Source organism: Strix aluco, chromosome 4 (assembly GCF_031877795.1).
Source record: "Strix aluco isolate bStrAlu1 chromosome 4, bStrAlu1.hap1, whole genome shotgun sequence".
In the NCBI taxonomy this organism is placed as follows: Eukaryota; Metazoa; Chordata; class Aves; order Strigiformes; family Strigidae; genus Strix; species Strix aluco.
This window is the reverse complement of record NC_133934.1, coordinates 59,226,418-59,251,214: the sequence shown is the minus strand read 5'-3', so window position 1 is coordinate 59,251,214 and position 24,797 is coordinate 59,226,418. Positions and strand designations below refer to the sequence as shown.

At 42.5% G+C, this 24,797-nt stretch overlaps 1 protein-coding gene across 2 annotated transcripts in view; it reads right to left on the bottom strand.

Annotated features, from left to right (window-relative positions):
• MCUB (mitochondrial calcium uniporter dominant negative subunit beta) overlaps nt 1–23,291 on the bottom strand; it is a 52,575-nt gene extending 29,284 nt beyond the window's left edge. The window contains exon 1 of one of the 2 annotated variants that reach the window (XM_074823255.1): nt 22,936–23,291. In XM_074823255.1, the coding sequence (XP_074679356.1) occupies nt 22,936–23,064 (129 nt within the window). In that variant the 5' untranslated portion in view covers nt 23,065–23,291. Of the gene's footprint in view, nt 1–22,198; nt 22,604–22,935 lie in introns of those variants that run through there. The other variant, XM_074823256.1, reaches the window with a different exon arrangement.
• Nucleotides 23,292–24,797: the final 1,506 nt, after the last annotated feature.

Below are 24,797 nucleotides of genomic sequence, written 5' to 3'. Positions count from 1 at the left end.
CTTCATCACTACATCAGCTGATAACCAGAACAGGAAACTCAGCCAACTGAAAACCAGCTGAGAGAGAGAGAGAAAAGAAAAACAATGAAGGGATAGAGTACGGAGAGGGGAGGCAGGAGAGATTTCAAGTGGATTCACTCTGTAATCTGAGCACAACAGAACAGGCAAGAAAAAAAACCAACAGGGAAGTAGTGTCTTAGCCTAATTAATCTTGAAGTTGCCTACGGGAACCTGGATATCTTGAACTGAAACAGAAAATAAACAAAACAAAAGAAAAAAAACAAATAGGAAGTCAGTTGTCCTCTGAACAGAAAAAACAACCTGTGTCCTAAAAGGAGAGTCACAAGAACAGCTGAATTTTGCTGCAGTGGTAACTATGCTGTATTGTATATATATTATATTGAAAGCATTGACTTTTATCTGAAGCACTCATGCATAGAGCAATATAGCAGTCACTAGCAGCATAACAGCAAAGCTGTGGAACAGAAGCTCACCTAATGAGGGATTGAGATGCCCACACAGCTCACGCAGACAGTGCAAGGCAGCCAGTGAATGTACAGAGCTTGTACACCAAGCTCTGCTTCACCCTTCTCTGCCTGAAATCTTCCTCTGCCACTGGAATTGCACGCACCCTGTAAAAGATGTCCTCAATGACAATAACCCTGCCTGGTGACCTTGGGTACGTCACCAGCTGAATAGCTACCAGTTCCCCAAACACTCAGGCCAAATACCAGACCAGCCCAAACGAAGGTTTGCAGACATAGATTTAGAGGACTGGGATGTGCACAAAACCAGAAACTTAAGCAATATCCCAGAGCAGTCGAGCCGACCACAATCTGCATGCCACAGGGAACACCAACTACGTGTTGCTTTCTCCCCTGACACATCTGCTTCCTCAGCAGCTGGTCTTTCTCCCTAGCATCTCTGCCCCTTGCTCCTCTCATCTTCATGGTTTTCATTTGAAGCTACAGAAAAAAACCAGCATGGAAAGAGCATGCTAAGGAAATTAAAACTACTGCAATGGAACAAGAAAAGCAGTCAGCAGATATTTTTGAGGTGGACACTGCATAGTGGCAGACAAAGACACAATATCCTCATCCCTCCTGCACAGAAAGGTGATGTTCTGTTTGCAGCTTTGGCATATTTCTCTAAGCTGCTCTCTTTTTCAGTCTACGGTTGCTTTCGTTATATACCCTCACTTGGATCCCAGATGAGACCATTTCCACATCCCATTCCTATTATACTTAGGGCGTGAAAGGAAGACCTTCCACATGGAGCCAAGCAGATCAGTACAATAGCACCATTTCCTTTCATTTACTTCATCTGAAAAGTAGACCTGTGTTTAAGAAATCAGATGGGAAATAGCTGACCTCAACTGCTGTATTTCTACTTGTGGGTACTTACCAACACTACTATTAATATGACAGTCTCTTCTGAAAACTTTAAAACATTAAGATTCAACCACTTGCCTACAGACAATGTGGTCAGGCAGTAAGCTGTATAAATTCATGCATCACTGTATTTTTTTACAACACATGTAGTAAGTCATTCACGTATTCCTCTTTTTTCTTTTGCAAGGAAAAGTAGTCAAAACAATAGCCAGATGACAAGTTTGGACATTTCAAAATCCTTAAAAAAACACCAGCGAGAAAGAATTTTTATTTATGCATTACTCAGAAATGATACAAAACGCAAATGGTGCTGAAATATCTGAAGTGAAACACTTCAGCTCGGAAGCTGCCTGGCACTTCTCTGATAGCTATTTCGGTATTATTATCAGGCGGGTTGTTTTGACAGCTTCACTTCTAAGCTGACTGTAAATCTATGAATATTTCACAGATGATTGAACTGGAGAACTACCAACAACGTCCATTGGCTTGGCGCGTGAAGATTTAGCCAGCCTCCAGCAGCCAACAACATACCTGTATATGAGTCAAAGTGCTGAAAACTCTATTTACTTTGCACTGTGTAATTCATTGGGATTTCATAAAGTAATTGTTAACTATCTGACTAAATTAACAATGTGCTTCATGAGTTCAACCCTTCATGGTACAGCTGCATTTAAACAATAACAAAACAGCTCAAATCTAGGAAAGAAGAGCTTTCTGAAAATTAAACTGGCACCAACAGCAAAAAATTTTATAGGGCTGCAGGTCTCCGTGGGGTGCTGCTTCTTTAGCCCAAACTGTTAGCTTTAGTGCTGTTTAGCCCCTATCACGGAAAGAAAGTCACGCTCCTCACTACAGCCAGTGCCCAAGAAGAAGCTGCTCTAATAGGTCCTCCCCTTTCAGCCTGTGACAGTCAGGAGCTGACTGACACCCGCCAGTAAAGGAGAACAGGGTGCCCCAAGGCAGCCCTTTGCAGCTCCTCGCTTTACATTCTCTGAAGGATGCCTCCGCTTCAACAGCCTGACCCTACATGGTAATCACAGTTGGCATCCTAAATATGAAACAGAATGAACACTTGGCATCTTAATCCTTTCCAGTGTTTTGTTTTCAACCGCTGGATGTTCAGGCACAGATAGTAAAGAGCACCTCAACCCAGAACGTAACAGCTGTCAGTATTCACTGCTCCACAACAAAGCAGTGAGCCTACCAAAAGATGTTTTTGGCAAAATTGCTTTGGAAAAGAGGAAAACGTTGGAGGCAGGAAACATGTTCTTATCTTTTGGGGCACTTACAGCTAATTTGATTATAAGTCTCTTCTTCACACTATAATTGAGCATCTCTGTCTCTGATCCTCAGACAACTGCTGCAGGCAGGGAAGTACAACTACTTCTTTATTCAGATTGAAAAAACCACACAGTTTAAGTGACTTGCCAAAGGTAACACACAAAGCTTATGGTTGAGAGAAGAACAAGACCTGTATGTCGAAGTATCATCTCTGCATCACATACAAAAGAGTACTGTGTACTTCCCTGCTCTAGGACTCAGCAGAAAAAAACCCTACCAAGATAAACATTACATTTTCAACTATCCACCTACAAGTTCTTAATTGTAAATCTACAATGTCTAAATCATCTTTTTTTTTTTTTTGTAAGTGCACATTTTTGTTGATTTAACTATTTTTTGATCAAAGGACTTTGGGTTTTTTTGGGGTGCTGTTCCATCTGCTGCGTGGATTTTGGGGGTATAGCAGATCAGGTGTCAAGAAGAAAGACCCACACCGAAACCAAGAACAGATGTCAGACCCTACAAAAGGCCATCATGGTCCAGTTAAGTGCCAGCTAGCTCAACATCCCCCCCCACCTCCAACTGTGGATGGGCAGATCCCTTCGGGATGTCCAGGGAGCAATGAGAACGGGGCAAGAATGTTTTCATTCTCTTCCACAGCACATTTTACATCTCTTCTTTGAAAGAGCTAAATACAAGTGCATTTCATATGGGTTTCACAAAGTAGGGCAGCTTGACGTCCTTGTCACACTATGATTCTGCTTTGTCTCACAACTATCACTGCAAAGATCACATGTATTAAAGACAGCAGCTTGGTTTTAGAAGACCCAATTTCACAGCCTTCAGCTATTTTGCTAAATGTAGAAAATAGCTGCAACAAGCAGAAGCAACAAGTGCAGCACACAGTGGCTGTACAGCAGCCAACTCTACTTCAGACTCTGGCCCATTTCAGGTAGACTTCTGTCATGCCTGCATACTTCAGTGACCATAAGTAGCAGAAAATGCAACTGGCACATTCTCAAAGGAGAATCCCAAGGAAGACCAGCAAAGGTCTAAGAATAGTCCCAGGCAAAGGAGGAGGAGTTGTTACCACTTAGCTTCAGCCTGATCATCAGATGCAGGTCTGAGAAAGTTCTCTCTGTGCCTGTTCACTCAGCTCCTGCTCAGATTCAAATACGCAGCCCATCCCAAGGCCTGATGTATGCTGGGAGCAGTTCCATTAGGTCAAAGAGAGAGCAGTGCACGGGCAGGACACAACAGGCAGGAAGGGCTAAAGGTCATTAGTCAGTTGTTATCACCTGCAGTTTGCTGTCTCCTGCAGCCATCATCTTTGGATTTCAATTGTCTGGCGTTTTTTTCAGAATCCGCTAACCTATGGAAACGGTATAGACCAAACTTTCTCAGCTTACCCAAAAAGCTTTTGAAGCAGATCCAGCAGCAGCTGGACAACTGAGGCTTTCGTGCTTCCCAGTGTGACACAAGGATGCTCGCACCGTGTGGGAGGAGGAAAGAGGAGCGCTCTCACCCTCGGCAAGGTAACAGCTTTGCTCACAAGTGTACAAGTTATGAATCAGAGAACTTGGGAGTCAGAATCCTCACAAATTAAGTGATGAATTGGTGAATTCACATGTTAGACTAGTCTGTAAAAAGGAGATTGAGCTTGTTTGACATGTTCGTTTCTTTCCTAATAAGCTCATTAAATAAAAGTTTAATTTACAGAGTACGTTGTCTTGTAAATTCGAGAAATCCAAAAGGACTGTGACACTCCTCCCCTCAACCTGGTGTTCAAGAATGAAGAGAGTGAGGAGTTTGTCAGGTTTATAAATCTGCATTTGTCTGTAGGACCCAAGACAGCATGGTTAATTCTTGTTGCGTTGCGTGTCCTTCACACTAGATTCAAATAATGCTGACAGTTAACATGACTAATGTCACAGGATGAAGCCAGACTCAATACAAACATCTAATCACCCTAAAATGACAGGATTTTTCTTACTACGTATTTACTAGATTTCTGTCTAGCGTAGCTCTGTGTAAGTGAAGTAATGAGTTCCTGTCCTCTCCCAAAGGAGGGTATTTAATAGCTCAGACCATTTCACTCTCAGGAAGTCATGCATAAGATACTCAAAGTTTCCATTTCAGCTTTATCTCTGACCATACACATACTACTTTTCTTTTTCCTGTGCTTGCACCTCTCATGCTTGTTAGATTTATGAACCCCTGTAGTCACTGCTACAACTGACTACAGGCAAGTTATGCATATTTAATTCTTAAATTTTTCCTCATAAATGAATCTCTACAGCTTCTGGCCATTTACACTGCTTTTGAGTTCCTTTCAATGATCGGTATCTTTATGGTAATAGGAACACAGCCTGATACAGTATTTCAGGTACTGTCATACCAGCGCTCTTATTCTCTTGTCTCCTGAAACAATTCCTCCCACACATGCAACACAAAATTACACTGGTCTTTCCTACCACCCTAACATATTCACATGGTTTCTCATCATTAAAACTTTTTTTCAGAAGAGCCAAAATTCAGTGGGCTTCCTCCCAGGGAGATGAGTAGGAGCACAACAAAGGTATTACATTTGCTCTTTTGTCTAGCCATTTTTTGTCTAGCAGAGGAATGGAATGGAATGGAATGGAATGGAATATCGAGCGACTTCAAGTTTACTTTATTACAACAAAAATTACAAAGTACTATGTCGATCCCCCCTAAAGCCTGTCACTTCTACATTGCTCTTCAGATGCCATTCAGATTCTCTCTCAACACCTGTGTCATTGTATTTCACACAAGAGGAATTTATAGTTATTCATCTCTTTTATCAAACACCTCTATTTTTTCAGCACCAGTGAGAGACAGCAAGGCTTGGGAAAAAATACACCAACCACTTCAGAACTCCATCTTATATTCTGCATGTGTAAAACATAAGGTACATGGTAAGCACAGTCTCTGTATTCAATAGTAGCAGCTGCAGGATGATACTAGCAGCTGTGTTAAGACACAGCAGGCATTGCCATACTGCCGCTGCTCTTCCCCTTCCATATGACACAGATTCTGGACCTCTGCAGAACATTAAGGATTTCAGTCCAGAGGGAGAAAGCAGGGTGAGCATGAAGGGGTCTGTGAAGGAGGACAACACCAAATCAAACTGGCAAACTCATGACCATGCCTGCAAAAGTGATTTATGATAAGGAGAGAGGCCTCGCATAATCGCTGCACCCTCTGATACAACACTAACGCAAATTACCATCAGGTCCACAGGCTTGAAAACTCCTTCCTTTACAAACAGCAGGCTAAAGAGAGGTAAGATTGGCTACTGAACTTGCAGCTGATAAACAGCAAAATCCAACCCCATCAAACCACTAAATTCATGTCCACTTTAACTGCCATCCTACTGCAGCCAGCACCCATCCTGATACTTGCAGAAGTCAACTCAGAGGCAGAATACTGCCTTATGCTGTGCTACACCAAACTCTACAGCTCAAGCAGAAACTTTGTTTTCCATTGATGCTCAACAAATACTCAATATATTCTAGGTTGGCTTTTTTTAAAGGAACCAGACATTAATTGTTCTTGCTCAAGCAGGACCCTTTGCAGCAGAGAACTATGACCTATGCATGGTTTATTACCTTATTATACCAATGGCTGAAGAAAAGTAAGACTCTAGAAGTAATCTGCTTCTAGTAAATATTTCACTACTAGAATCATGTCAACATATTTCTCAGCTTGATTCTCCTCAACTTTACCTCAGCATCATGCTTTCACCTTTCCCTATGGCCTGAAGCTGATGGTGCATCATATTTAGCAACGTAAGTGTACTCCTCTTCCAGGATGTGAAAGGATCCTACTAATAGATTACAGCACCATTTAATCTGAGATGAACTTCAGTCATTCCTCTTATCTGTTCAGATAAGGAATCATCTGAATGTTTGTTCTGCACTTGTTGCTTTACGAGCTTCAGCTTCACAAATTAGAAAAACTTGCTCTTTTCTCAACTATTAGCAGAGAGGGAGAACAATTCTTAGTCTCTAAAATAATCTGGAGGAGACAGAGGGGTGGCATTTCACAGCTATGGATCAACTGTTCTCCACATGGGTATAGTCCAGGATGGGGAAGGGCAGACATGGAAAGAGTCATCAGCCAATTCCAGGTCTCAGCAGCTACGGAGAAAGGTCAGAAGCAAGCATAGAGCAGACACAATTTACTGCATTCTTCTGAGGATGCAAGCCGAGCCCTAGCCACTGTCTGTTCCAGACAGAGCATGCCCACAGCTCTAAACAGCAAGGACTACAGCACCTAGGCATCTCCTTCTCTGGAGAGTTTGAAGTGGGGAGTAGCTGGAGTTATAACTACCACTTCCCCCTCTTCTTTTCCTCTTTCCTTATGTCTTGAGCCTGTTAAAATTATATTTACAGTATTCGGCATGTTCAGATATCCCTAGGAAGAAGAGTCAACTGACTCCTCTAAAGTTCTACTCTCCCTGTCAGCATTCAAAACTGAAAGGGGATCACTGGAGCAGCTCACAGAAAAGAACAGGCACCACCTAAAATTCCCAAGAGCTGGAGTTACAGGTTGCAACTTGTAAATCTATTTGCTGAGAAAATCAAGTACATTCATATTGATTAAAATGCTACAAAGGCGTCAAATCCAAAGGGCCAATCTGAAGTGCAGTTCTGGACACATCTGTGGGTCTAAGCAACATTGTAATTTCTTTTTATGTCTTTTAGGTGCCACTGCAAAGATAGGACAAAATAGCTTTCATTTGTATCTCTGATTTGCAGCAAAACACCCTAGTTAAGACTGTTCTCAACAGAAGAAATGTTTTTTAATGAGAATTTAGAACATCACTTATTTCTCTCACTCCAGCTCAACTGTCATCAGCACCATTAGAAGAGTAATGCCAGGACTATACTCCTAAATATACCTTTAGATCCACAGCAAGCAGCAGATATTATTATTACAACAGCTGTTTCACTTCTGTTCCACTAAGAATGCAGGACTCACTCTGCAGGCATTTTATTAGTGTGAGTTAAATTTACTTCAGTATTAGTAGCAACAAAACAGGCGATTATGTTGCATTTGGCAGTGGGCAAGAAAAAACAGTTTCCAATTTGGCCTCTGTCCTTTCTACAAAGGAGAGATCAGCATCCCATGGTGCTGGTGCAAAAAGATGCGCTATGGCTAATGCTGAAGAGCATGCTGGCAGACTGGCACAGGGCTGGTGTCCCACTGTGTTGAGAGTCATCAGCTCCCAGCTCCTGACTCCCACAGAGCTCTACACTGAACAGAAACTGAGAGTTGCTGCCTCATTTAAGAGGCAAGATATCCCCAATTAACTGGCTGGCAGGATCTTGCTTCTTTGAGAGACAGCACCTCTGGCTTCCACTGAGTACCTATCAGCATGCTTAACCTCTGCTTTAGCAAAGAAAAAGACAATTTGACATGCTATTCTTGACAAGCTGCTCACCTTGATTCACAGCGTCACTGGATAGATGTGATTAGTGTCCAGCTGGGTCAACACTGGATTTTGCTCTTGCCTCACTATAATGAAGATCTTAAAGATGGAGTTACATATTTTTAAAATGTTTTCACATTAGCTCTGCTAAGGCACTGTCAACATGAGAAAGAGCTTGTTGATACAGCTAAGATCAGGAAACACCTTGACAAAGACATAGGATATGTATCTATGGGAGTCCTTTAGCTACTGCTACTTGGCTCTGAAGTGTCTAATAAAAAAAAAAATCCACTCATCTTTTTTCCCCATTAATTATCCAAGCTATCAGCCACAATATAGAAAATGATCAATCAATATCAAAATCCAGTTGCAATTATACAGCTAGATATTTAGACTTCCCTGTATGTTTATCAAAGCATCACTCCTCATATTCTTTCATGTTTCTTATTAAATAATACCCTACCCTAAATTAAATGTTACTATATTAAATGTTATGATAGCATGCTATTCTAAGCATTTTAAGCTTAGAACTTCCAAAGTAAACAGAAAACAGCTCTAGCAACTGCTGTAAATTAAACTCAAAACTTGTGGTTATAAATATTATAGTCTCTTGTTTGTCAAAGTGTCCACAAAAAAGGTCTGTAATGTAGTTATACCAACAAAGCCTCTCAGTATAGAAACATCTCATATATGCAAAACAGGTAAATAATTACACTGTTTCTTTTTCCTTCAATGATCTTAAATTAGCATTAACACCATTTCCTTGGGTTTTGCCAACTCTAGGACTTTGGCTGGAAAAAATCCCTGTTCATTACAGGTTTCAAAAGGCAGAATTCCTACTATGGGTGGACGTATACCAGCAGAAGTAGTGCTTTGACCAGTACATCCTTCTGAATTCAAGCAGAGTTTGTAAATTCTACTAGCAAAACAATGTCTGCTCAAGTTACTTTGTGTTAAATCACACTAATACAGATTAACTGACTCTTTCTTTATGTAGGAGAGGCTGAACACTAAAATTGAAAGTACTTTTAGTTTTTGAATGAGACCAAAAAATACTTTGATGGAAAATACCCAAAACATTATCAAGGCAATAATCAGACTTCCTTTGTTTGGAAAATCTATTTGATGCTGAAACCCATTCCCTTCTGAAACAACACCCTTCACATTCAGACAAGTCAATCTTTAACTTAGATCAATACTGCTGACCAAGTTAAAAAAAAACAAATTAAAAAAGTCCAATCCCATACAGCAAAGCATATCCATCAGCTGCTTCACAGACATGCACACACCCCAAATCCTTGTGCTGTTTTTTTTTAAGAACTTCTATAATTGCTTGTCTACAGGATAAAATCTCAGGTTTTATGAAAGAATGTATTATCCTCTTGACTATGAAAGAGCTTGAAACAAACCACTATTCAAAGCCACCTCAAAGGCTCAAATCCCAATGGAAGGCAGGTATGCAGAACCACAATATTTTGTTTAGAAAATAAGTGCTTAATGTTTCTGAGAAGTTATGACATTAAAAAAAAACATACACACACACACAAAATATTCAAGGATTGCTTGCTGTCAAGTGACTGAAGTAGACACAAGAGAACATTCATTGCCAGAAATACAGAGGGAAAATCTTCTGTACCCTACAATCTATTTTGGTTAAAGAATTTTTTCGTTTTGTGTTACCTTGTGAATTTGACACTCGGACAAAAAGCTGCATCTGAAGCAAGAGCCTGAGACAAGCTTTGGCACCACTGCTCTCTTTCCAACCTGGTGAGAAGGTGCATGCTAGATGGACACTGCACAATACAGAAGGGCTTTCTGGTCCAGGTGCACCAACACACTGAGCAGTTACACGCTGCTTCCAGGATCCCAGCTAGTCTCTCCATATGGACAGTGTTTTCTGGATATAGCATCGCACTCTGAATGAGTCACAGTGAAAAGCATAATCATGCCCACAGAGCCCAATCTGCATCCAAGACCATCTGCAATATGAAATGCAGATACCCAGGACTATCAACTCACTGTCCTCCTTACCAAAATGGAGAAAATGGGACCAGCTATGCTCTCAGACTGTCTGTTGCCTTGTTGTGAGGAAGAAAGACAGTGGGAGTTGAGCTGAGTTCCCCACAAATACACAGTAAAAGGATTCTTGTAAATCTTTCTCACAGTATAAAACTTGCATCTTCTTGAAAAAAAATGCAGTAGCCTATAACAAACACCTTTAGGACTCAATATGTTTTCCTGGAGTGTAATATTGTCTGGATTTTTTCAGTGATGGCTTATTAAAGTTTAGAAAATTAGAAAAAATACCTGATTAACAACAAGTAAGCAATAAAGACTCATAACCATGTTTGCAATGTGTCATTCTGGAAGAAAGTACAAGGGAAAATACAGTCACAATCGCTTTGACACCACCATATTTTGCTGCAATACGCTTTTTCAGTGTCCCAGTTCCAAGAGCAAGGATTTGATGTGGATTAATAAACGTACTGAAAAACCTCTTTCCTCACATGTTTTGTGGCTACAGAGTATAAAGAGACTGATCAGTCTCTGTAGGTCGTTTCCCGCATATCTTTATTTTCTTTCGGAATAAGATGACTTCAGTTGAAAACCTACCATCTACCGTATTTACCTGGTGCAGCTGAAGTCTCTGAAACAACATGTAAACTACTCAAATTTAAACAGAGGCACTGATTAACACTGTCAAACAATAACTTAAATGAAAAGGGATAGCCTCAATAGTTCTGCACTGATGAGGGGATATAAATACCACAGAGTGCACGTTGCACCAGGCAGAGCATGCCACAACAAACCAGTAGACAAACTGCCTGCTAAATATCAGTAGTTTGGGCTAAACACAAGAGTCCACCAATTCTGTCCTTCCACCGTTGCCTTTAAATAAACATTGTTGTTCAACATTTCCCTCCCTCTGAATATGCGCTGTTGGGGTTCAACTGTATTTTCCTGAACTCACACATAGGATTCTTCTGTTTTCATCAATGCGGGGGGCAGGGACAGAGCATGAAAGCAGGAAAACAAAACTAAATGAGTTCCTCCAACTACAGCTTGCCCCTGAAGTGGATCCCCTGTGAATGCTGAAAACCACATCATGACCTAATACTGGCTGAGAAAGCAGCGCTGCGACCCTCACTGCTCTGCAGGGCTTCAGGCTGTGCTGTACGGTGACCTCTTGAGTGAATGAGCAGTGAGGTGCCTGGAGCAGGAGCTAGATCAGACTGAGGGCCAACCGCATTTGGCTGGGCTATGTGTGGTGTCAGCAACACTAAGAGATAAACTGCTTTTTTTTTTTTTTCCATTTTAAATGACACACACAGGTGACCTTCTAACAGCAGCAAGGGAGCCCCTCTGACACCAGCAACCACCTGATTTAAATATAATGCATTTACCTGCCATCCCAGTTTTGAGTTTGGCCACAAATGAAATAAAAAAGCTACAGAGAAGATGGTTGCCCTGTCAGCTCCAGGCCTAGAACAGCTGCTGGATGTCTATTTTTTATGATGGCCACTCCCAGAACTTTGTATTGCTTGTGCATATGGAGTATTTCAAATCTGTGTCATGGCAATAGATTATTTTTCTCTTGCATGCTTGCAGATAAGATTAGCCTGTGCCACAGGAGCATGCACTGATCTGTGAACCAGCACATTACTACTGGCTTCTTCTAGTGGATCTCACTGGTCAGGCTGCTGCCATGAGGTGCTGTGTATTCCTCTTAAATCTCGAGTTCTTGAGTCATGGGATTGCACAACAGGCTGACCCACAAAAGAGCCTCATCCAAAATGCAGAATCTATTAGGAACACCACAAGGGCCAACAGTATCTAAGGGTTTGAATTCTAAATGTTATATGACATGCAAAATTTTTAGCAACATATGAATAATCAACATCTGCATTTTTGATTAAGCCTGTCAGTAACTTTTGATAACATCTACCTTATTATGTAACTTTATGCAGTTACTTCTTGCATTAGTTATGCATATTCATAACTTGTACAAAAGCTTTTGTAATATGGCAAGAAAACTATTAACTGCTAATAGTTAATGACAAGTAAGACAAGATGTGCTATAACTGTTAGCAGCAGAGTGCATGGTTACAAGATCTTACTTCCCAACAACCCAAAACCGTGTTTATATTTGAATGCCAATGAGATTACAGCTTTCATCTTCTGGCTCAGGGGAATCCCCAAAGACAGTTACATCCCTGTTCAGGAGAAAAGTAACACAACCATTGCAGAAGAAAAGGTAACCAACTCACAAGGAAACAAGCGAGAGTATATGCAGCATTATGAAATGCTGAAGGATGGCACCACTATGATGGTTTGCCCAGATTAAAATCATATCAGGGTCTGACCTATAGCAAAATATACTCATTTTACACTTCCACTGCCATGAAGAACAGCTTGGGGTCAGTACTCCAAGAAGTACGCATGGTTTAGCAGCCATAATTCAATTTCAGGGCCTGGCCTATTTGATTTCCACACATTTCTAATGTGATTAGAGTTACAAGACACTGCAAGACCAAGCCTGAAACTTCAACCTTCAAACTTCAATCTTCTAAGTACACCTGATTTTATTACCCCAGAAAGGCTACAAACACTGAATACACACCTTTTGCTTCTGACTAAAGCACACAGACCTAAATATGAACTACAGTGTTATATCCTATAGCATGTCAAACTTTATGACTTCAAATAATGTTATTTACAATTACTACAATAAAGAATACTGCAGAATGCTCTCACAACCAACAGATTAAAATGAGAAAAAAGTGGTAGAAAACTTAGTGCAGAAATTTCAGTGCCTGCACATTAAATTGGGACTAGCTCCAGCTCTGCAAAAAATAGTGCTACCTGCCTTACAAGAGACCGCTTTTAACTGACAGCCATTGCAGCTAGCTGAGAAACTGCACCAGTCAGAATTGACTGCAAGATAAAAAACACTGCTGTGGTGCCACTGCCTGGGAATACATTCTGGCAGGAATCTTGTCTCAAAAATTTTACTGGACTTTTCTTGGCTTAAATGACTTGCAACTCATCCCGCATCAGGTCATCTCCCAAGTCAACTGAGGGCAAAACCCCCATGAACCTCCCCATTCTGAACCTTCAGAGACTCCTTGTGTCACACCTTTAGCAAGGCTTACACTTTGGGATATTACAGGGAACACATTATGGCTTCAAAAACTTCTCCAAACCAGCAAGCAAACTGCCAAAAAGTGTTCCAAACACAAGTAACATGATTCCTGAATAGTTCAGGACACATTTAAAAGCAGCCTTTGGGAAGGTGCCAATAAGAGTCCAGGATATCACCACCAGCACGTATGATTAAAAGGGAACATGTAAACTAAAAGCAAAGTCCCATCCAACATCATGGCATTTGGTTACTAAGCACAAAAGCTCCTCACAAAATTGCTCCAAGGACTTCATTCAGTCTTCCTGTTTAAACACAGTTCGGGGCCATCCAGCAGTCAAATCGAAACAGAGGAAGGCAGAAGACACGCTCCCCCTCTTGCCTCTGGCAGCAGCACAAAACAGATTGCTCAAGATCACTAACTGCTGTGTCTCCATTCCCTCCCTCCCCAATTTAAGAGACTTCCTGCCTTTAGTTAAAAATATTAGCATGAGCAGTGCTCTGAAGAAGCAGTGTTACTTACAGACCCGGGGAATTCATCTCCCTCAGTTCTGTCAATTAAGGAGCTCAGTATAAACTTTAAGAACTGCTGCTGTCTTTTAAGAAGCCGGTGCATTGTTAACAACTTCCTGGTAGTTTTATCCGGAATTTTAAAATTCTGAAAAGCTGCAGGGGTGGGGGGGGAGGAGGAGGAGAAGGGCTGGTAAATTGAAACTGATCCACTGAGAAGTTAAGATGAACTCCTAACCTTGCCATTTCACAGGTAGCCATTCTACTTAAAACACGTAAGATATACAAATCAGATACACAGCTCTTATGGTCGTGAAAGATGACTGCCTTTAAGTTTCAACTATTTTGTCTGTGTTAACAGCATCAAGTATTCACCTGAGACACTGATCAGGATCCTTAACTTCCAACAGCTGGCTGATTCAGAATTGCTAACCTTGGGTACAGCATTCAGGACAGCAAGACCATTAACTTAAACCTCTCACATGGTATTTATTTTATTACAGATTTGTTTCTTCCACTGGGCTTATATTTTTGTAAGTATTTTCATTTTACTCTTTGCAAACACTTCTTTCAGCTTCCTTCCTTGTCTAGGGCAAGGCAGAGCCAGACAGTACCTGCAGAAAAGGAAGCTGAACTACTTTGTGATTATGCAGTGGATTTGCCATATCCTCAAACACTTTTAGACAGTTTAATCCATCCGAATTTATTGCAATTAACTTAAAACATGATTATTTGCTAACACACTTATTCAACTGCATACCCGAGGCTAGCCAAAATCTCTGCCCCACTCTCAGCTGGATCACCACTTCAGCACCCAGCCTCTCTCTAGCTCTGCCTGGCAACTGGCCCACTGCTACACCAACCCTCAGAGGTGCCCCAACTGCAAACCCATGTTTGTGCTAGGTGTGCTCCTCAGATTAGGAACCCTGTTGTGACCATGTCTCACATGAGGGACTCCAGTCTCAGGGGGCCAGACAAGGAGCAGCTGGGGCCACAGAGGTCCCTAGGAATGTAGATGCTGCTGCATCTCAGGGGCCTGGCACCTTTATTTAGAACAAACACATAAAGGTAAGGGATATGTTTTATAAAAAAGGTCTTTCTTCCACAGATAGCACGATTGGAATATGTTCACAGCTGTGCTGCTGTCACAGGCAGAGAGAGGCTGGTTCAAAAAGCAAGCACAGAATATAAATAACGAATACCTTGCACAAGAAGGTAGAGAAGGTCAGGTCAGGCCCTAGAAAAAAGAAATCTCAAAACAATAGGAATGTTGTTCTGTGAACAGTATGGCATAAGTGTTTCTGGTAAAACAGGAGACTGCACTGTCCATGGAGAGCACTCATCTTTACCCCACCATGGCACTCTGACAAAAGTGATGTCTGCATGACACATTAATTTTGATTTGCCAGGAAGAGGAGAAATATAATTTTTCCTCCACTCTGGCAAATGTAAAAGACATTTAAAGATGCTTTTGTGATCTCTAAATCAACTTGGTGGTCTCTTACTATACTTTTAAGTACCAATGGGGAGATACTGGAAAGATGAAATTGGTGCCTACTTTGCAGATAAACAAAACATTTCTTAAAAGACGACATTTTATTTCTCTCCATCTGACTAGAATGTGAAGACTGAAGTAATTTTGATCGAATAAGACCAGACAGTAAATGTGAAGATAATTGCTTCAAAATTGTTTATCTGAAGTCAAAAAAAGTAAACTATATCTTGCCTGTGTATAAAGTACTCAGTTTTTCTGTCGTTTTGAAGATGCACTGCCTGTGCTCATCATGATAAATGCAGCTTTTAAAAGGTATATATTTTCCATTTTTACAGTAAACATCTTTTTTCTATTTCAGTTTGAGGGAGTACTGAACGTTTCCTCAGCAGTAAGGGGAAGTTGTGCTTGCTGGTCATCACCACACAAGCACAAGGCTATTTGTTTATCCATGCACTGATACCTGATACTTCTGCACAGAGTAGTAGGCTGCTTACACCAGGCAGCCCCCCTTGGATGAAGGAGAATTAGTTTATAGACTACAAAAGTTACCATCTTCAGTAGGCAGACAGCCAATCAATGTTCATTTTTAACTTCTATTCCCTTCTTCAGCTGTTGTGTTACAGTAAATAGACTCATTCTAACACGAGGGATTTATTTTATTAGTGATAGACCTGACCTTCAGAGTCCAGATCTGCACTTCCCCAACACTTGGGGATCACAGACTTTGGATCAAGCATTCCCCGTAAGCCACCTATCCTCACCACAGTCACGCCACAGATTCCTCATACACTGTATCAGTTACCAATGTGTGTACAGCAGTACTTTTATAGACCAAGCCACTCTCCACATATCACAGGAATTAAAGAGCAGCTTGCCTGGCTAACACAAAGTATATTGGGGACAGCATGTAAGAATACCCGCATTGGATGCCATTTCAAGATGATCCAGGACTTGTGTGTCAGATGAGGATGGAAAAAGTCACAGCAAATAACTTGCAGGCTTGAAAACTGTCCCCCTCCTATCCTTCCTATGCAAGTTCACAGAACAAATAGCTTAATTTAATTGTTCACTGGGCTCCTCAGATTAGCTTGGGATACCAGAAACGACATAGTGAGCATTTTTATAAAAAGACACCTCTTCCCCACGGAAATGTAATCACCAAGTTATTACTCAGTATCTTGACAGCAAGACAGAGGACAAGGCAGCAACACAGAGAACCTGTCTCTCCCTTTCATCTTTCTGGATAAGAGCAAAAGAGAAGAGAAACCAACCCAGAGCCAGAGCTGGTGTTACATGCCCTTAACAAACAATTAACATCATATTCTAACAATGCCCAGAAGTGACTGTGAAACACCTCTGAGCTCAGAAGAGCTTACTGCCTTCTCAAGTGGCTGCAGGAAGCCTCCCACCCCATGAGAAATTCACCTTTGCTGCAGACTTGCAAGTATTCCATCAGGGTGGAGATGGTCCAAGAGAAATCAAGCATAGCTCAAGCCCAGCTATTCCATTCGTTTTCCTTCAGCTCATTTCCCCTCAAGGGGAACAGGGAAATCAAGATTTTAATGTTTAACCATATGCAGGTGTACTGTTTGCTTCCGCTCCGATGCCAAAAGTCCTACTGTGTAAGAAGGATTTCAGAAGGTGAAGTCCTCACCACAAGAAAACAAAGACCAAAACCCAACCAAACAAAAGAATCTGTATTTCCCTTTCCTTCCTCTCCCACCCCTTCAGAAATGAAGATATTATAAACTCTAGAATAGGGTCTACATTTTCACCCTGTAAGCTTTAAAATATGATTTGAAAAGATAAAAATGTAAAAAAAAAAATCATCATCAGAAGAAACTTACATTCTTAAAACATGCTCTAGGTTTGTAAACTCCAGTAAGTACTCAGCACTTCAGTGACTTATGGTAAATCTTCAGAGCACCCAAGATACTTGCAAAGCAATCTTCTCAAACATCCTCTAAAGGTTTAGTGTTATCTTTTTACAGGTACACAAAAACTGAGAGTAAAGGCCTTGCCCAGAGTGTTAGAAGGAACAGTGTCAGACTTAGACGTTCCTCATCTCATGAGCAACAAAAATATATTAGTCACATTTGCAGCACTGTGTGATGACAGCATCCACTTCAAATGAAATCACATCATTTTCTGCCATCTACTTTATTAACCATAGAGCACCCAATACAGGTATCACTTCATGGTATGGCTATTCCTATCCCCATTCTAAATTTAAAAACTATATAAAATAAACAAATAAATAGTGTTGCTACAGTTATCAACAGGAAGCTACATACATTTTCAGTTTCCTTTACGATAAGTCTGTTGTATATATTTGGAGTAACGTACTTCCCAACCTCTGGGGGCCTATTACTTCTATATCACATGAGAGAAAGCTCTTAAGGAAGATTGCTAAAATATTATACAGATTCTGCTATAGATAGTAATGTCAGACCAGCATTTCAGTTTTAGGGTTTCTTTACATTTTCTGCAGTACCACACAGCCTCTACTTAGCACACAAAAGCTCCAACTTCTTTAAGCCTGTGATCCTGAAGAACACAACTGCGCTCTTCCCAGCCTTGCAGGAGATGGTTTTCATTTCCTTTCTTAGAAATCACCATATTCACACAAACACCAAAGACACACATCTACTACCACTTACTCAGAGTAGGTAGAAAAACATCCTAATATTCTATGCAAGGAGAGCTGATTTGATCTACATATCCCAATTTGCTGCTTTTCTGTCATCTGGAAAAAAACACACCAACAATTTTGGGAAGTCACACTGTTGACGCCATTTCAAACACTGCAAGTGAGGCTGGTTATTAGAAATTTCCTAAACCTCTAAGGAAATGAGTGTTTTGCAGGTAATTATACACGTATATACAAGAATATCTCATAAGCCACTGACTTACGACAGAATATGTACTGGAGGGAGAAGATGCAGAAGAGCAGCATATGAAAAGTATGTGTAGAATTACAAAGGAAGATGAATTTCTGTGCTACATCACATCTCTCCCCAAAAGTCTATTTATCAGAGAAAACGTAGCCATCTCCCAGCTGCCACATGAGAATAGACAAGAGCAAATGGTTAGCAGCCATTCCTGATGCCATCCTGTTATTCTGGCATGGACACAGTATCAAAGGCAGATAAACTAACTTGCTGACACAGACACATTTCCTACAGCAAGCCACAGATCTTCTAAATGACTTTTTAAAGGCATTTAAAAATCAGTATTTGTAAGAGTGAACAGTACTTCCATAAACAAACAGTTTAGTGGGTTGTATGTTTTTGTTGACATATGCCAGTATAAGCACAAGGTTTCTGCTTAGAAAACAAGACTGGGATCAACAAGCTAACTTTTGTTGTGCAAGACTTTCAAAGGGAAGGAAAGACAGGGGAAAACAAGCCCAGCGGTCACAAATTACTCCCAGTTTTTGGCTCCAATTAGATTTCAATTTCCAAAGGATCTGCGTAGGCTGAAAATACAAAGCAGGGACTTAAACCACAATTATGTGAAATATTCAGCTGCACAAGACACTCAATGATAACTCACTTCTCTGTACCTTCCTGGGATGTCCTGGAGTTGCTGCTTTGACAGAGTATCTTAGAAATCCTGACAGCAGCATATGTGCAAAAGAGAAAGAGGCAAAATAAAAAAACCCCCACATTTCCTATTATTCTGTGACTATTAGGACATATTTAGATCCTTGCTTATAAGACTGCATAAAACTGGAGGACAAACTGGATAGGTATAATGCTGGGAGCATTATGGTAATTTGGGAGTAAGAAGAATAATTATAAAAACTAACAGGAAGGACAGGAAAAAAGTACAAGCTAGTCTGAGGAACTGGATAGTCAGCAACTTATCAGCTGAAAACATTAAAAGAAACATTTTTGACAGATATGGATGACACTGGGAACTGACAAAAAAAACCCCAAAACCAAAATAAAACCCTCTCTACTCTGCTTTCTGCAGATAAACAAAACCAACGACTTCTCCTTCTGGCTGCAATTTGCAACTAGGAAGAAAATTCCCCTCAGCAACAGGCATATCCTAACCAAGGAAGAAAACAAATCCCTAATGTTTTTCACAGGAGCCTCTACAATTTGACCTTGCCAGCTTACACACAATCTTTCCCCTCACCAATCTATTCCAGAGGCACAATTTTAAGAGAACTTTGCACACAAAAATGGAATGCATTCTGAATTAATCATGTTAAATAAACTCACATTTTGAAAAAAAAAAAAAGTTTTCCCATTTTCATTCTCTCACACCTGTTCAAAGCAAGCCCTGCCTTTCACAGGAGAAATGTCACCACTCTGGCATCTTCATACAGGACAGAAACAGATTTTGCTAGAGCGGGGCTGTGCAATAGCTTAAAACCAGGTTTCTTTGCAAAGAGCAACTGCATAACCCAGGCTTCATTTTCCACAGTTGCCACCCATCCCAAGTGATGCAGGCATGCTGGTACAGATCTCCACAGTATTGACCAAACTGGGAATCTCAGATTCAGCACTACAGAGAAACTAACTAGGAAAATCTAAAAAAAATAAAATTAAATGAAATCAAATCCAGTCCCTTCAATGTTTCCTGGCTTAGAAGGTTTATGAATATACAAAAACCCTCAGCAATTTTAAGCTTTGATTCTGTATTAACGCATCTGTTCTCCACTGTGATATGGTGAGAAGAGCTTTTCCTGCCAGAGAGCAGTGCAAACAGTGCATTTCTCTCAGTAAGAGCTGCGGGAGTTAAAAGGTGCAAGTGAAGAGGAAGCGAAAGAGCTGGCAACCTTTAGGTTGCACCACATGCAAAATAACTGCAGCATTACAAATCTGAGACTCTAGCAAAATGAACCGTACCCTTCCAGGAACAAAATTATGTGTAATAACGAAGTCTGCCCAAAGAACACAATATAACATGAAAAACTAAGTGTCTGTCTAAGCAGCAGCCACTTTAAAAAATCAATAACTACAAAACCCCAAACATAACAAAACACTCAAATTTACAAAATAAGGAGGAATTTGTATAAGTACCACTCGGAAGGCAAAGCAGCTAATCACACCCACCAGAACAGTTGCGGACTTTGTCTAAAAGCGGAGCTGAGAAGCTAACAATTAAGGATACAGCTCTTAGGACAGCAATCCCTGCTTTTACAGAAAAGTTACAGCAAATTAGCCATTGCAATAATGGTTTGTTTGTCCCAACAGCAATGTATTTATTAGTCGAAAACACAGTACACAAATACGCTGTGTACTTACACACCTGCCCATCAATACAGTAATACTTGAATACCTTCCAGTATGTGGATGACTCCTACTACAATCCTGTGTGGCCACTGAAGTATCACCTCCAGCTTTACAAATGGAAACCTGAAGTCAGTGCCCCAAAAGATTTTTGGGCAAACTGATTCCCATCACCAAACACAGCATGAAACAAGCTGGACAACGCAGCCCGCAACGGCACCAGACCACACCAAGCACAAAGGCAAACAAGTGACCAAGCCCTGCCTTCCTCAGACCCACACAAGCACTCCAACCTTTCCTTACAGAGCTAGAGGCAAAATATTTGTTCACCCAAATAACAATGGCAAGTAGCAGAGCTAGCAACACACAACACCAACGATAAAAAAAAAAAAGATAAACCAGAAAATACTGGTGAACAAAAATCAAATCATCTCAACAGCGTTTGCACTGGACAAGATGTATGTAATCTGACATCCTGCATTACATCAAAATCTAAAGAGCTAACAACTGCAATAACAACTGGGACATTTTTTATTTTCACTAGCTTGAAATTACAGCTACAGGCCATTCATTTAATGTTTATGAGAACAAATATTTTAGCTGTCTGAACTGCTCTGCAGACACATAGTCAAAAAATTGACAGGTACCCAAAGATGAAAACAGGAAGGGGAAAATCAGTAAACATGCTTCACTATCTATTATACTAGCAACTCTGTAGAAAAACTAGAACTATGGATTGCATACATAAAAAGCATTTTATATTAATTTATTCCAAAAATTTCCACTTAAGAAATAAACAAAATCTTGCATTAAGCACTTTTTCCAACTAGAATTTTCTTCAACATTACAACATCTCTCTCATTAACCTATTCAGTGCAAGAATTTAATTTCTGAGTCATGTCACTGTCATGTTCTATCCACGAAGTAACAGGGCTGATCATTTTTCTCCTCTTTCTTATAATGGCAGCACTACCAAAGCAAGAGCTTTTCCTCCTCCTTCTCTCCTTTTTGGTGTCTCTTCTTGAAGCTTTATCAGCTTTGATTCATTTTAGAGCCTTAGAAAAGCACGAAGCTTGACTGCAAAGCAGTAATCTGGAGAAGTCAGAGGTGACAAACTGAATATGTAATATCAGGGTGTGTTGAGCGACAGTGTAAACGCTCTCAGTGAGGTGCAATGTTTTTAGCACACCATGTTTGAACCTTAGAAGATTAAGGAGGCTAAGTCAATATTTATCTTAAATTCCCTTCTTAAATACCCTCATATACACACATAACAAAGCAAAGAAGGGCCACTCGCATTAACAGAGGCGGGGGAAATTAATACCACGGAATTTTGTGAAAGGGTTTTTGAATAGTTTGTGCAAAAATTCTTAATAAAAAGTACAGAATTCATTCTGCACAGCTCCTCAACTCCAACTTCCACCGCAGGTTTTGAGACCCTGGTTGTGGAAGCGGCTGACAAGCCTCTGAGCGCCCTGGGCTTCCTTCTGCGGGCCTCAGCAATCTCCTCGCTACGGATGGGCCCTGCGACGGGGTTTGGTCGTGTTTCATCACAGCGACGTTTGGAAGCACATACAGCATTTCTATTATTAAAACAATCAAGAATTAAGCTGTCTCCTCTCCCAGCAAGCAGCCGTTCGGGACTCTATAACTGCATCGTCCTACGTCCCAGCAGACCTTTATTTTCAAAGTCATTGTGCCTTCACCTTTTCCTTCATCCTTCCTTCTCACAGGATCTCTGAACCTTCTTACAGCCAAGAGCAGCTCAGAGGCAGATGGACTTCGTTATTTTTATATGTACAAGGAAGTGCCACGACAGCCGGTAAGGAAAACTTCGTTCTGCGCTCCCGTTTTATTTCTCGCACTTTCCAACAGCAGCCTGTGATTCACCCCATTCCTCTCCAACCAGCTCGGAGTCGGAAAAGCAACACAACGCCTGAAAAATGACTCACGAAGTTGTGAGGACGAAGCGTCCGAAGGCCCCCGCCCGGCCCGGCCCGGCGGGCGGCGACGCTGCGCGCTGCGGCCGCCCCAAGCCGCCACCCGCGGCCGTTACAGCGGCTCCTCCCGCCAACCGCCGCCCCTCGCCAGGCAGCGACGCCCCGGGGGCCCGTCCCGCAGCCGCCTGCCCCTGCCCAGGCCCCGGGGAAGCGAGGCAGCGGCGGGGCGGCCCCGCGGCGGATCCCCGGAGCCCCTCCGGCCCCAGCCCGGCCGGGGTAACACCGCGCCGCTGCTGAACTTCCTCCAAGTTTTGTGCGTTCCCCCCCTCCCGCCGCCGTGCCGAGCCCCGCCACGCCTCAGGGCGGCCCCGGGGGGGGGGGAAGGCAGGCGAGGCGCCAGCACCCGCGGGCGGCAGTTCCGCCTCTTCCCGACGCCGTCCCGCGGTGAATCGCGCCCGCTCCCCGTCGTCTTACCTGAGGCGCTGAGGGCGGCCGGCAGCCGTCCCGCCTGCCCCTCGCTGCCCGGCCGCCCAGCAGCACCGCGGGCTGCCACTTGCCCGGCGGCCAGCAGCCCCGCACCGCCCGCCCCAGCCCCGCCAGCATCGTCCTGGACCTCCTCCGCCTCCTCCGGCGGGGACCGGGCCGCCTCCGGGCGCGCTGGGCTCGGGGCGGGCGGCGCTGGCTGCCACGCCGGGCGTGGGCGAGCCCAAGCGGAGGGCGTCTCCTCCGGCGGCCGGGGGGGTTTGGTGCGGTTTTCCTCTTCTCCTTCCCGCCAGCCGCCGAGGAGGGGCTGGGCTGGGCTGGGCTGGGCTGGGCCGGGCCGGGCCGGGCAGCTCCCTCCGTCCCGGCGGACCGGCCGCTCCCGGGGCAGGCGCGGCTGCAGCCCGGCTGGGAGCCGTGACCGCGGCGACGAGGAGGGGGCGGCTCCGCCGGGCCCGGGCCCAGCTGGACACAACCCCGCTCTGTGCACAGGTGCTGTCCCCCTCTTCTGCATCTTTCTGGCAACTGAAAAGGGATCTCAGTAACTATATGTATAAATGAGATTAAGGTAATTAAAAATTTCTGTCTTACCGGAACACCCGCCTTTTCTAGAGCTGAGTAGTGCCTTTTCTGAGGAACAGGACTAGTGCTACCCCCCGTGTGTCAGTGGAATAAAAACATTCCGATACCACAGAAACAAACAGCAAAGCACAACCCCCCCCCCCCCCCCCATTCTGGGACTTTGTTATTTTACAAGAAAGTTCTGTTTACAGCAATAGAGCAATTAACAAAGCTTAACCCTTTTCTAGTCAGTCAGTTGTTTGATACCACCTTATCCCACAGAATCTCCATGCCCACAAACACAGGTTTTCCTGTTCAGTACAAACCACTGAAGCACATCAGACCCGTGACACCAGGGAAACACACAGGAAAGCGTTGTACTCCCATGCTTTCTCTGCCCTCTACGATGTTCCTCCAAAGCAATGCTGCACAAAACAAAAACAACTTTACTTCATGATGACAAAAGGATCTTAGAAACTGGACTGTTGCACACCTGAAAGAGTGTTACTATCATGGAAAAACAACTCCCCAACTGATGGCATGCTTGATGGCTCTGGGGGACTAAATAAGAGCCCACTTGTGTCCATCTTCCAAGCTCTGGAAAGGAAACATTAGGCAGCTAAGATCACGGAGCCATTCATTCCCCTTTCAGGATCACTGCAATCTGTTAAAGTGAGTATGGTCCCAGGGAACAGCAGCAGAAGAGAAGCTGCACTGTTAACAAGCAGTGATTTCCAAGGGCAATAATATCTGATGCAATCACAATATTTATCACAGCAAAAATTCCCAAATTTTATTGGAGTAATTTTCCTTTAGCCAAAGTAAGAACTAATTTCTGGACTTGGATACCTTATGAAGTAAATTATATTAAGATGCACAAAGTTGCCAAAGGTGAAATAAAGAATTAGAGTTAAGTATATTAATTCAAGATGGAATATTTATGATTTCATCAGCAGAGGTATCAGCAATAGCATGGCCAGCAGGGACAGGGAAGTGATCTTACCCCTGTACTCGGCACTGGTGAGGCTGCACCTTGATTCCTGTGTTCAGTTTTGGGCCCCTCACTACAAAAAGGACATTGAATTACTCGAGCGTGTCCAGAGAAGGGCAACGAAGCTGGTGAAGGGTCTGGAGCACATGTCGTACGAGGAGCGGCTGAGGGAACTGGGGTTGTTTAGTCTGGAGAAGAGGAGGCTGAGGGGAGACTTCATCGCCCTCTACAACTACCTGAAAGGAGGTTGCAGGGAGTTGGGGATGAGTCTCTTTAACCAAGTAACAAGCGATAGGACAAGAGG